This window comes from Echinops telfairi, unplaced genomic scaffold, assembly GCF_000313985.2.
Source record: "Echinops telfairi isolate 266 unplaced genomic scaffold, ASM31398v2 ScPeMD7_443;HRSCAF=831, whole genome shotgun sequence".
NCBI classification, from domain to species: Eukaryota; Metazoa; Chordata; class Mammalia; order Afrosoricida; family Tenrecidae; genus Echinops; species Echinops telfairi.
The window spans coordinates 16,697,596-16,711,498 of NW_022104341.1; the positions used below are offsets into that span (position 1 = coordinate 16,697,596).

The 13,903-nt window shown below is 44.6% G+C and overlaps 1 protein-coding gene across 4 annotated transcripts in view; it reads right to left on the minus strand.

The window, feature by feature from the left end:
• Window positions 1-13,903, minus strand: part of CDC14A (cell division cycle 14A) — a 181,231-nt gene that overhangs the window by 17,595 nt on the left and 149,733 nt on the right. For 2 of the 4 annotated variants that reach the window (XM_045292117.1, XM_004699231.2), the window contains exons 12-15: window positions 11,538-11,653; window positions 5,853-5,900; window positions 3,784-3,906; window positions 2,778-3,108 (exon numbers count right to left, since the gene is read on the minus strand). In XM_045292117.1, the coding sequence (XP_045148052.1) occupies window positions 2,778-3,108; window positions 3,784-3,906; window positions 5,853-5,900; window positions 11,538-11,653 (618 nt within the window). Of the gene's footprint in view, window positions 1-2,660; window positions 3,109-3,783; window positions 3,907-5,852; window positions 5,901-11,537; window positions 11,654-13,903 lie in introns of those variants that run through there. The other 2 variants (XM_004699230.3, XM_045292118.1) reach the window with 1 other exon arrangement.

The window sequence follows — 13,903 nt, forward strand, 5'->3', positions numbered from 1 at the left end:
AGGATATGTAGATCTAGAGAGACAATAACTGGACTGATAATTGCCCAGGGGCACGCAGGGGTGTGTGGGGAAAGAGGGCCCTAACAACATGAGAAGAAAAATGATGTGGTGATGACTAAACAAATATGATTGAACAACTACATTGGATGATAATGAAAGGTAGCTAGATTTAGGGACAAAGTGGGGCTGTCTCCCCCAAATGCCTGCGCGAACAGAACTTGTCTGGCAGGGCCACATACAGGGGTTGGAAAGAGATCAGGCACTAATTGGACACCGATGGGAAATCCAACTGAGCATGCGCAGACACAAGCCCCCTAGGCCCAAGTAAAACCAATACCTTGGGCACACCCACCTTAGGTACATCACACAGGTGGACCTAAACCCAGCCAATGGAGTCAACCAATACTCTCAACCATGCCTCCCCGCAGCCAGATGGCAGGACAGAAGAGAGGCAGGAAGCACAGCCCTGCATGCTCTCTTGGCATCCCCTCTTGGCCAGCTGGTCTCTTTCTGCTCCGCCCCTGCTGAGGGCATGATGTAAAGAGGGCCTGCAGCATGCGGGGCATGCATGCACCTGCCTGCCCCCTCAGGCCCTCCTCCGGGCCTACTTGGGTCCACTTGCTCTTAGGCTCTTGGCCTCTGGGGATGCTCCAGTTCCACACAGTGGGTGTTCTTTTCCCGTGGTTGTTCACACCCAGTTGTGAACCCAGCACAGCCTGGCACACTTTCCAGAAATAGCTTGTACCCTTTTCAGATTGTAAAACCTGAAACTTCTCTGTTCCTTCTTAAAAGCTCATTTGGATTACAAAAATGTTTCTGCAACGTGAATTCTTTCAGTGCCGTGTAGCAAGAACCGAGGTTTACCCCACTCCAAAAACCTAATAATGTGAACTATATGTCAATAAAACTCTCTATAGGAAAAAATAAATAAAAGGGGGAAAAGATTATAACCAAGAAAACCCTACGAACCCCAGTTTCACTAGTCTGAGACCAGAACTGGACAAATACCCAGCTAGCACCACTGACTGCTCAGGATCACAATAGAAGTTCCTGGAGTCAGGGAGAGAAAAATGTACAACAGAATTCATAATCATATAAAAGAGCACACTTGCTAGTCTGAGACTGATGGAATCCCAAAGAACAGGGCCCTTGACACCCTTCAAATCTGGAACTAAAGCCACACGTAGAGGTCACCTTCCAGCCAACAAAAACCAGGCCTATCAAGGCAACATTCACACCCATGAGAAAGGTGGTCCTCATAACCATCCATCAGGAGAAGAAAAAAAAGCATTTGCCCCAAAAGAGAGCTCAGAAGACAGGAAGGGATAGGAAGAGGAGAAAGCGCCAACAAGGAAAAGAGGGAGGAAGTAAGCAGAGGGCTTTCACCACGATGGGATCCTAAGGAATGTCAGGGAACATAATGTGTACAAACTGCTGAGTGGAAAACTAGTTTTCCCTGTAAACTTACACTCAAACCACAAGAAAAATGTTCAAGAAAAAAATGGTTAAAATGTAAAGCTGTATTGCATACGTATTTTACCACAATAACAAAAATGACATCATAATAATAATCCGACGGATCTGTTTTACTCTATAACCCAGGGGGTTGCCAACAGGCACAATGTTTGGGTTCATTGGGATGCCGAGCGTGCTCCCAGGGAGCAGCACCATCCTCTTTGCCCCTCTTTTCCCGGGGCGGCAAGCAGCCTTCCACCCCACGTGGACAATGGCAGAGGAAATGCTCGAGAGTTGCCAGACTGCGGCCTTCTCAAGGCACTGCCACGGCTGGGCATCCATGAGTGCATTCCAGGTTCACCCTAGCGCCTCGACCCTGTGGATGCTCTATTTCTCCTTCCCATTTTGTTTGTCCTCCTTTCAAATCAAAACTCACATTCCAACAGATTCCAAATGCATGATTCATAGTAGCGGAGGAACCAGTAAATTTTATTCTAACCGAGCGTACTGGTCATTAAAAAGGGAGCTTGGTAATGGGGACATCTTCCTGCCTTTCTCTAGAATGATGGCCCCCTGCCATCAAGTTGATTCTGACTCATAGTGACCCGAGGACAAAGCAAGACTGTCCTGGAGGGGGTCCAAAACTGTCCCCATCTGTCCCCTGCAGAGTGGCTGGTGGTTTATGCTGTCAACCTTTCAGTCAGCAGCCACATGCTTAAGCACAGCATCACCTAATTCCAACATCTTGCCTTCTTCTCCCACTACCTCTCATTACCTACCTATAAAGCCACCTCATCATTTCTGGGTCCGTTGCCTGCAGGAACTGAGATATTCATGGCTCAGTTCTGAGAAGGTAAGTGCACTCAGTGCAGTCTACACTTTAATTACTCTGGAAGTCATTCATTCACAGAGGATGTGGGGGAGGTCACAATTCCTATCGCCGCCATCACCAAACCAGATACTGTATGTCTATCACCTGAGCCAGCTGCTGCTACCAGGGGCTCGAAGTGAAAAGGCATCTAACAGTGCCCGTGATGAAGGAAACAGATGCTGCTGCTCCTGGAAGAGAAGCCACTGAAAAGGGGACAGGGAGAAAGGAAAAGAAAGGAAGAGAGAAAACCAGTTGAAACTGGGCGTTTACTTGACGAGGAGCCAGCGGGATGTGCGTGCTGAGGCAGTTTCACAGCACAGAGGGAAGGCGTCGGTCAGAAGGCTTCCTTGGCACTATTAAATTTCTTTGGTGGCAGCCTTGGATGGGAGGGCAAGGCGCAAAAGTTGCGTTCAGGGTTATGAGAACCGAGAGACAGTGTCTGCGAACTTACAGGGATGGACCGGCTCAGGAACCTGGCTGCAGAAGAGGAAAGCCCGGTGTAGGTGGGTCGGAGGGTGGTGCCGGGCTCCTCTGCCTTGGTGCTGTGGGGGCCGGGGTGGCTGGTCAGGCTGCCCCCACTGCTGCTGCTTCTGTTGTACTGGTTGTTGTTGAGCTCGGGGTAATTTCTGGCTGTTGGCTGGAGGCTGCCATTCAAGAGGCTGGTGAACGGGCTGGCTATGAAACCTGGCTTAGAGGATGCTGAGGTCTTTTTGCTCTCGGGATCTTCTGTGGCAGCGTTCAAGTTCCCTAGAGAACTGGCTAGCCGGGAGTTGATGGAAAAGCTGAGTGGGAAACACAGATGAAGAAGGGGGGGGGAGGAGACAAAAACATAGACGACAATGTATACTTAGGTTTCCGAAACACATATGTACGACACTAGGCAATGTGATGAAGACGACCAATACAAATGATGACAGCATGGCTCTGTATCACTCTGGATGCGGTTTAAGTATGTGGTCTACGGCTATTACACACGGCAACATTTTCTGTCAACGGCAGTAAAGACCCCAGAAGCCGGTTAAAACTGGGGGCCGGTCTTAAAATAGAGGGCCCGGGGTTCTATTTGTTCTGGGGTAAGAAACAAAGGAAGGAGGCTTTACAAGGGGAGTAAAAAGCAGACCAGCTGGGGGATTTAACTTGTACACAGTCGTTCACAAATGTCTATACCGAATGGCCCTGTTTTAGATCTGCCTGTGTACATGAGGAAAGACGCGACAATATCATTTATCACCTGCATATGCAGCTGAACTCCATTTAAAGGGCCAACATTAAACAACCTGGAGATTCAGTACAAGGAAAGGACACTCCCTCCCGCACCCCAGCAATGTGACGCTGGAACAGAGACCTCACTAGGATCACAGCCCCCTTCGTGTCTTCTCCCTCGTCCCTGGCCCCCTGCACTGACACCACCACCGCCAAATGCACTTGCCAGGGAGGGAAGGGGGAGAGACAATTACCTTCTTACGTTGGCTCCTGAGGACAAAGAACCTCTGTTGATCCTCTTGGCGGTCGCTGAAGGGGACAGAGCCCCTTTCGAGGTCTTCAGAGCACATACAGATCCTTGTGGGGAAGAGCTCAATCTTTGTAAAGAAAGGCGGGGGAAATGTCACACACAAAGACTAGGGTATCATCACAGAGATCAGGACCTGATCAATGATGTGCATTAAAGATGCCCTGACAGGTATTAACAATGGTGACAGCAACAGTGGTTGACACTTAACAGAGCACACAATGTGCCCAGTACTGTTCCCGGGACCTGCCAGACTTTCATTACTCCTGAAACCAACCCAGGGAGGTATCTAGGAGTGCTGTCGCCACCAACAACCAAACTCACGATCTTTGAGTCGACTGCAACTCAGTCACCCTTTGGGACAGGGCGGCACGGCCCCTGTGGGTTTCTCTTTGCGGGAGTAGAAACGCAGGTCTTGCTCCCGCAGGGCGGCTGGTGGTTAGCAGCCCAACCTGTACCCACCAGAGCTCCCATCCCACCACACGAGGGAGGCGCTGAAAGTCACTCTCTTAGCAAGTACCAGCACTGGAGCTCCAATCCAAGCCAGTTTCTCAGGGTTCAAAGCCCTGCTCTGAACCACAGGCTCAGCATTCTTGGTTTTTTCCTCTTCGTTGCCATTCATGCCTCTGGAGGCACTTGGATCCTGCTCCTTTCTATTTCCAATCTAAGCTTCCCCTTTCACGGTAAGGTCATTGTTATTTCTCATCCCTGACAACTCAAAACTACTATTCTTCCTCAACACCTCAAGTTTTGATTAGCCTCCAGCAAAATTGAACATATAAACATAATCTTGTCACTTGATGTTTAAATCCTTTATTTGTCCCTTGGTACCTAAACAGTGCAAACTTCTTGGCGTGGCTTATAACCCCGCAGCAGTCTGGCCCCTGCCTGAGGAAGCTCTCCAATACACACGTTCCCACCGGGGGTCTCCACCCCAGTCACAGACCCCCTTGGATGTCCTGACTGAGCTGCATCCACACCTTTGTCTCGTTTGTAGACGGTGCTTTTCCGTCTTCTCCTGGACAAATCACCTGGACCCTGGCTTTACCTGTTGTTCACACACAGATGCTGTGCTCTGCACTCCTCTGCCCAAACAACGGCTTAGTGAGGCACAGGGTTTGCTTCTGAACCAAGAATAGGAAAACGTGTGCAAAATAGCAGGTCACACCGTCAGGAAAGCCAAGATCCTCTCAGAACTGCCCCCACTAAACAACCCTCCACCTAATGAGTAAAAACAGAACGGAAGCCCAATCAGCATCTTTCTCCCATTTCATCACCAGTGTCGGCCAAATTTCCACTGCTCTTGCCAAGCCCCATACAAGATCCCTGGTACCCCTCCCAGGGCATTCAGAGTACATTCTTCTAGAGGAAAATACTATTATTTCCCGTTTGGATGGGGAAGAGCGAAGGAAATCAAAATACAGTGGCTGGGAACATAACAAAAATTGAGGGAAGGAGGACTAACAGAAATGGGGGCAACAATCACGGTAAAAACCCAATACTCGAGAGAAGGAAGTTGCAAAGCGGCTGCGTTCACCCCAGGCCCACAGCGTGCTGGGAGCAGAGGGCATGCTACAATTGTTACCAGAACCACACAGCACTGCAGGGCATTGAGAGAACATAAAATCCTGGTCACATGAGCATTAATAGTAAAGCATATTGTAACCATATGGAATGGAGGAGAAGGGAAAACATCTTTTAAGTGAAAATGAATGCGCAGTTTCTTTCCATCATTTATCTAAAACATAGACTTTACACATTCCAAACCACACCAAACACCGTCATTGAGACGATTCCAACTTAGTGATCCAATGGCACAGAGCAGAACTGTCCCTTTGAGGTTCTGGCCCTTTAAATCTTTATGGGAGCAGCCAGCCTCATCTTTCTCCCACAGGGTGGCTGGTGGGTTTGAACCACTGACTTAAGTGATTAGCAGTTCAATGAATAGCTCTTGTGCCACCAGGGTTCCTTGTATTCACATAGAAATTACTAGAAATTCAACCTCAGTAACCGTACCTGAAAGGCTGTGAGGCTGATCTCGGCTGCCCTTTTATATCATCCAACCTAAGAAATCAGAAACAAAAGCTTTCATAGCACCAAGTTCATATACTTAAGCAAAGCATATCAAATCAGATCAGTAAAAATATTAGAATGGTAAAAAAGGGAAAACCTTACAAAAGGAGGTGTGTGTTTGTTCCTATATATTCATCTCCTTCATGATAGACACAAATACACATACTCATTAATATATACATATATAGTCTGCCCCTTTAAAAATAATGCTAAAACCTGCAGGAAATTTATTTTACTCATAACTGATTTCATTTCATCATGAATTTTATTTGTAACATCGAATTTTTCATCAGAACATGGTGCTGCATCCACTCAGGATAAAGAATGTTGGAGGAGGATGTTCAGAAAACTAATTTCAAAAAAAATGAGAAAATTTCTGACTAAAAGTAAAAGAAGATGAAGAAGGGTCCAAGCCATACTGTCTTGGAAGTAAGATTTCTCTCATTTTTTTGCCTATTTATTTAGTTATAAATTCCTGAAACTTATGCCTCTTCTTGCTGATTTCTTAATAAATATAAACCCTACTTCAAATTAATTTTTCAACCAAAGTAATTTTCTTAACATTTCAAGGGAAAGACATGGTGCATCATTTAAAAAAAAAAACACAGATTGATATTGTACACTGTGTTAGTATGGGTAGACTGGAGAAGCAAATTAATAAGACACCCATATGTATAGCAAAGAGCTTTATATAAAGAGTAACTGTACATTAAAAAAAATCCCAGCCCAGTCCAGATCAAGTTCATAAGTCTGATATTAGCCCATATATCCATGACCAGTCTGCATATTCCTCTTCAGACTCATATAACACATGCAGTGATGCTGAGTGCAGGAAGATCACAGGTGGGTAGAAAGTCTTGTGGCTCCGGTGGTAGTGAAAGCAACTCATCTCAGCACGGGTGTGGATCTCCACATGTCTCTTCCAGCTCCAAGGCTCTGGCACTATCAGCATAGTTCCCCATCTGGCTTGTCAATAGGAATGTCTCGCAGGGAGTGAGCGTGTATCTGACCTCCAGTGAGCTATTTACCTCTGGTTTGTGTCCCCAATGAAATCATCAAACTGTGACCTGATTGACAGGCCAGACTCCACCCCTTTGCAAATTGACCAGAGATATGTAACTGTCACAGCCCACCTCTTGTCAACTTGACACTTTTATACAACTCTTTAGCCATACATAATTTTTAACAAAACAATAATAAAATTAAATCTGCACCTAACAGGATAAAACTAAAATGCATACAATTCAAAAATGTGCCAAAGCTTCATTTAAATATAATATTCTAAAGTGAACAAAACAAAAATATTCCATATTTATATGAACGCCTACACCATAACCTAATGAACATATTCCTATGATTATATTCCCCCACCTATGAAAGTATGTCAGTCAGCCACGTCATGCCTTTATCCACCCCATTTTGGATATCCAATTTCTACACTGTCCACTTGCATCAACCTAGTGCTCTGAGGAGATAATCATATTCTATGTGTGAAGAATCTTCTCTGCATCCATAAGCAAAGTCACATCAGGACAGGCCATGCAAAAAGTCAGCAGCAATATGCACCAGTTCACAGGCTCAAAAATCTTCTCTGTATCTGGTTGGGTTCTGGTCAACTCAAGGTGGGTTGCCTCTTAGCCTCACAAAATTGCCCACTGGTCGCTTCACCTTTAGACCATGGGCACTGTCACAAATTCTCAACAACCCTAGCCCCCTTGTGCTAGGTCATGAACTTCAGACAGTCAACCCACTCTCATCTTCTCCTCTAGTTCCTGTAAACCAGGTCTATGGGTGTCAGTGGCCAGAATCAGCCCATCTCTCTATTGCTGCTTTTCTCTCACTTCCACTCAACAAGTGGATCCAGGTGGTCATCTAGCAAGAATTGCAGCCTGCCTACATGCTCCTTTTAATATTCAGTCACAGAGAGGAGAGTTTCTTCATGGTTCCAGGTTTTTCCAACCTCAACCACAAACTATTAGTGCAAAAGTAAAAAATCCAAAGAGTTCCTTTTTTCTTAAGTCTGTCAAAAGCCCCTTGGGAAGTCTCTTCACCTTTGAACGTCCTGAGCACTCAGCACTGGGAGGGGTTGTTTTTTCTGAGCCTTCTTTGCAGGCGTGTCCTAAACCATTTAACCATCCCATTTTAATGACTGAAGGCAAGTGAGCTTACACGCTTTCTATTTTCATCCTTCCCAATAGCCATTTCTATCAATCATTATGTCAATAACAATAAGCAGAAGAAATCCATATAAACAAAGTAGAATCGGGTCCTAAACGGAATTCTTAAAACAGTCAAGTTCAATCCTTAGCTAGTCTATCTTAATGCTTATATAAACTATTTCATTGATACAAAGTAAGGGATTAGGGCTCTGACAGCATCAAGCCAGAACCAGGCTTTCAATAAGCCATTTTCATTAAGCAGCTCTGAGAAATTAAAGGGGAGATTTTGTCCTGAGCTCAAAATATACATTAATCACTGTGTTAGTCTGGGTACTTTGGAGAAACAAATCCACAGAAACTCATGTATAAGAGAAAGGTTTATATAAAGGTTAAGTGTGCATCAAGAAAACATCCCAATCCAGTGCTGCCCAAGCCCACAAGTCCAACATTAACCCATTAACCCATATGTCCAACACCAATCCACAAAATCCTCCTCCATCTCACAAAACACATGCCATGACGCCGACTGCAGAAGGGAAGCCCAATCAGTGAATGTGTAAGCATCTCAGTGCTGGCAGGGGTCTCTACACGAGTGCTCCAGCATCCAGGGCTGCATCGGGGTAGGTCCATGTGGCTTCTCCTTGGGGATGTCTTGCAGAAAGTCAGCCTTGCAAGCTGAAGCAGGGAACTGCTAAGGCAGTTGCATCCTGGTGCAACTATCACAAAGCAAGTGGCCCGAGAACTAGAAAGGTGAGGCTCACGGAGCCATTATCTCTCAGCCCTTCAATTAACCACAGATGTGTTTCTTGACCAGGTTGGCACAATAAACTAACTACCTCAATCACATTTATTTTTGCCATTTCACACAGGAATAACCAAAGACTACAACCAATGAAAAGAAATCAAAACTTCAACTTCCCATGTTCTTTCCAGAAAACAACCCAGTAAACTGCATGGACACACGCATAGACATAAGCTGACCTCCAGCTAGCCAAAGAAGAAAAACCATGAAAGAGAGATCAAGCAAGCATCACTCTCCATCTTTATGATTTGTTTATCTAGTACCTCATTCCTGGTACCATAATGTGTTAGTCCGGGTAGAATGAAGAAACAAATTCATAGGCGCTCATATGTGTATAGCAAAGAGATCTATATAAAGAGTAACTGCACATTTAAAATATCCCAGCCCAGTCCAGAACAAGTCCATTAAGTGCAATATTTGCCCATATGTCCAGGACCAGTCTGTAAATTCCTCTTCAGACTCATGCAACACATGCAATGCTGTCGAGTGCAGGAAGATCACAGGCCAGTGGGTGGGAAGTCTTGCGGCTCCAGTGGTGGTGGAAGCAATTCATCTCAGCGCTGACGTGAGCCTCCACATGGCTCCTCGCTCTGGTTCTATCAGTGTAGCTCCATCTGGCTTGTCAATAGGAATGTCTCGCAGGAATGAGTGTATATCTGACCTCCAGTGAGCTAATTATCTGTTTTTGCCCCCACATGAGGTCATCAAGCTACAACCTGATTGAGAGGCTAGATTCCACCCCTTCACAAATTGACCAGAGATGATGTAACTGCCACATACACTGAGCGTGAAAAACCTTCCAGTGAACATAAACTAAAGGGAACTAACGGGGTTTGAATCTCAACTCCATTTCTCACTCCAACCCACCACTGGGGAATGGTTTCACCTTTGTAACCTCTAGCAACCAATCCACATGAGGACATGATGCATCCTTTTATGCGAACGCATCTCAGCCTTATATCCAAACTAAGTGACCTCCTGGCCGCTGGTCCAGTGCAAGCATTCAGTGAATGCTGCTCCTCCTCAACATTCTGGTGGGATTTGGTGGTTATTACTAAAAATCGGGCTTCCCACCGCTTCTGTTTCCATCTTATTCAAGAAAATGAATATCTCAACTTCAAGCTATACCAATCCCTATATCTGAGATTAGCATATCAGTACTAGAAACACGTAAAATACCATACCCAATCTGGCTTTATGTGTTATAATCTTCCTAGATAAAATCATGATAATCCAAACCCCTGTGGTGCTGTCAAATGTTAATCATACTGGCAAGATATTCCTCCTGCTATCGGTGTCCTAATTAAAATTCAAAGAAATAGTCATTCTCGGACCCATTTCATAAATGATAATAAAGAATCTTCATGATATTTATAACATTCTACACTAGCACATATCCTGAAGCCTTTCCTCACCCAACCTGAATTCTCAGTAGGTTTCACAGGTGGGTGGGGCTTAGAAGTCAACTACCATGAACTAATTCTGATAAGCGGTTTCAAGCTTTAAACTCAAGAGGATTTACAGCAGTGGTTTTCCACCTTCCTACAGCCACCACCCTTTCATACAGCTCCTCATGTGGGGGTGACCCCAACCGTAACATTATTTTCATTGCTACTTCATAACTGTCATTTTGCTACTGTTATCAATCGGGCAACCCCTCTGAAAGGGCCGGTTGGACCCCCAAAGGGGTCGTGACCCACAGGTTGAGAAGTTCTGATTTAGAGCTTTCTGGGTACAGGTAAAATTCCCTTACTCATGCCTCCAAAATAGAAAGAAGTCTAAGGAATTAGAGGCATACCTCAATGATGTTGCAAGTTTGGGTTACAATAAAGGGAATATTGTAATAAAGTGGAGTCACGAATTTCTTGGTTCCCCAGGACATATAAAACGTATGTTTTACACTATGAAGTGTGCAATCCCATTGAGAGGAAGAAAAAAAAAAGTCCAAAACATTGTGAGAGTCATCCACATGTGACAAAGCGGCACGAAGTGAGCACGCGCTGTTGGGAAAAAGGCCCCAACAGACTTGCTTGAAACAGGGTTGTGGCCCCAAACCTTCAAGCAGTAAAACTCAAAATAAACAAGGGCTGTCTGGAGTTAAAATGAAGTATGCCCATAGTTAGGGGACACCAAATCTTAATGTGCAATACTTCCCACACACTCTAGTCTCTACACAAAGCCTTAGCCAATTCCCACAGGAAAGTGGCATTCCAAAAGGAATTAGGAATACAGTCCCCAGAGAAAACTGACCACACAGCAGTTTACAGTGGAATTCCAGTGGCTGAGATGGAGGCTGTTGCTCTCCATAAACATCTAAAGCTCAGCTACTCCCCACAGTGACGGCAATAAATAACGAAACATGGTACAACTTACAAATGGTGATTCCCCAGACATTGAGAGGTAGAGTGATATCCGAAAGAGATCAGCAAAGGTTTTATACACAAAAGAAAAGCCAAAGCCAAACCTGACTCATACTGACTCTCTCTAGAGTTTCTGAGACTGTGAATCTTTTCAGAAACATACAGCCTCGTCTCTCTCCCACAGAGCTGCAGGGGGCTTGAAGCTCTGACCTTGCAGTTAGCAGCCCAACGCCTAACCCCCAACCCCACAAGGGCTCCTTTTCCACAGAGAAAGGACACTATAAAAGGAAGTTCATAACGGACCTACCTAAATGCACAAGCTGGTGAGGAACGTGGCTGTCTCTGACTTTTTAAGGCACGTAGTTTGTCTCCCTGGGTTATACCATTCTTCATTTCTACATCTTCATCTTCTTCTAAATTATTCTGGGGGGAAAAAAACATGTTCCATAGAAAGGTCATTCCAAATCATTTTGCTTTATACAGGCCTTAATTCCTTTAAATGCACTATGAATTTAGCAGGGCCTGCAAACATACTAGAACACACAACTATTTACCAGCTAAATGCAGCAGGGTTTCAAAATGTTCATGGGAAAATGCCATTTGCTTTCAATTTCATTTTCCCGTGAACTTTACAAAGCGCCCTTACATATGGTTCAGATTCAAAATCAAAGAAATGCAAGCATGAGGTGGGAGAATTGAAAAGGAAGTTCTTTGTTACAGTGGACCACAACCAACAGACTCACACAGACACAATCCACAAAATGCATTTTGGATTATTGCCGAGGCATAGGCTGGCTGAATGGATATGGTAAATGGATCTGTTTCAGAGAGTACCAACCAATGCAAATTACATAAAGTGTTTACAAAGACCCAAGATAAAATAATTGCGGTGACTAACTGGAGTGCCTGGGTTGTACAAGGTGCATGTGCACGCCTGCTAACCAGCAGGCTTGAGAGGGTAGAGTCTACCTGGACACCTGGCCCTCTACTTCTGAAAGGTCCGCCACTGAAAGTCCTCTGAAACCCAGTTCTACTGACACACAGGGGTCACCCTGAGTCAGAATGGACGCAAGGGCAACTGGTGCTGGTCCATGGTAACTTACTAACATCATGCAACACAGTCAAGCAGTACAAAACACTCCAGCAGGAATTCACGGGCTCTGCTCACATACTGGGGGAGCGTGTGTCCTGGTAAACTAAGTCTAATAGCTTAGATAATATTAATTACCACACTAGGTCTTTTTATATGCCAGTTTACATAATGCCCTGTTAGAGGGCATTATGCGCCTTTGTTTATTGATGAAAAATAGAAAAAGGGAGGTGCTCATGGACATTAGGCATATTCTCCAATATCTCTAAACTTTTCATGGCAAACTATGGTTTTAATATCACATTTCTTGACCCCAGATGCAATGCTCTCTCTAAAGCCTATGCCATAGCATCAGCAACGACACCAATAAAAATGGTATAGAGATTGTATGCGATCTGTTTCCTCATTTGAAAAATCCAAGATCCCTTCAAGCCAAAAGAGCTCGTTCCGCTTTAAATGAATAATATTTCATGAATAATATACTAACTATATTTCCCTCATTCGTCTTGTCGGGTAACCATCCTGGAGTCAAAATGCTTCTTCTCTTCCACCACCTAGGCTGGATTCCCTGGAACTCAATGGACATGTTTCTGGTAAAAAGACTACACCACCTCTCTACCACAGCTCCAGATTTTAAAATACATGCCCTGGAAGCTAGCAACCATGCATCCTCTCGTATTTACTAACTCATTCATTCACTTCAATAACATTAACCACCTCAAACACCAAACAGACAGGGATGAATAAAGCATTAATTCCTATCGTTGGTAGGGATAAGCCCATTGCTGACTCAGAGAGACCTATATAAATGGTTTCTAAGGCTATAAGGTTCTATAACTTCATCTTTCTCTTATGGGCCAGCTGGTGGGTTTGAACTGCTGATCTTGTGGTTAACAGTTCGGTGCTTACGCAGTAGAGATAGCATACATTTAAATAGATAATACTAAATCAATGCAATAGTACAGTTTTTGAAAGCGTGTGAAAAGAGGATTTAATCCAGCTGGCAGGAAAGAAGAAGAAATGAAGTTGAAAGCTTCGTAGAGGAGGCGGTCCCTCATAGAACGAGTCCAAGTGAATGAAGCAGGCTAAGATCTGAGAAAGGTCAACAGTCACAGGATCATGGAGGCGAACAGTCAAAGGGTTATCTTAACTCTGTGAGCCAACACACTGAAGTATGTGAGATGAAGTCTTGCCATCTTTGCTTCTAAGGAGCATTCTGGCAGCCTGTGTTACTTTCAATATTCTTCACCAGCACTGTAATTCAAATCCTTCAGTTCTCCTTCGGTCATCCTTATTCCATATCAATGCATATGAAGCCATTGGAACTAAATGGCAGCATCACGTGCACTTTAGTCCTTAATGTAACACCCTTACTTTTTTGTTTGTTTGTTTTTCTTTTATTTTTCCAATCATTTTATTAGGGGCTCATACGACTCTTATCACAATCCATACATACATCAATTGTGTAAAGCACATTTGTACATTCATTGCCCTCGTCATTCTCAAAACATTTGCTCTCCACGTAAGCCCCGGCATCGGGTCCTCATTTTTTCCCCTCCCTCCCCCTTCCCCCTCCCTCATGA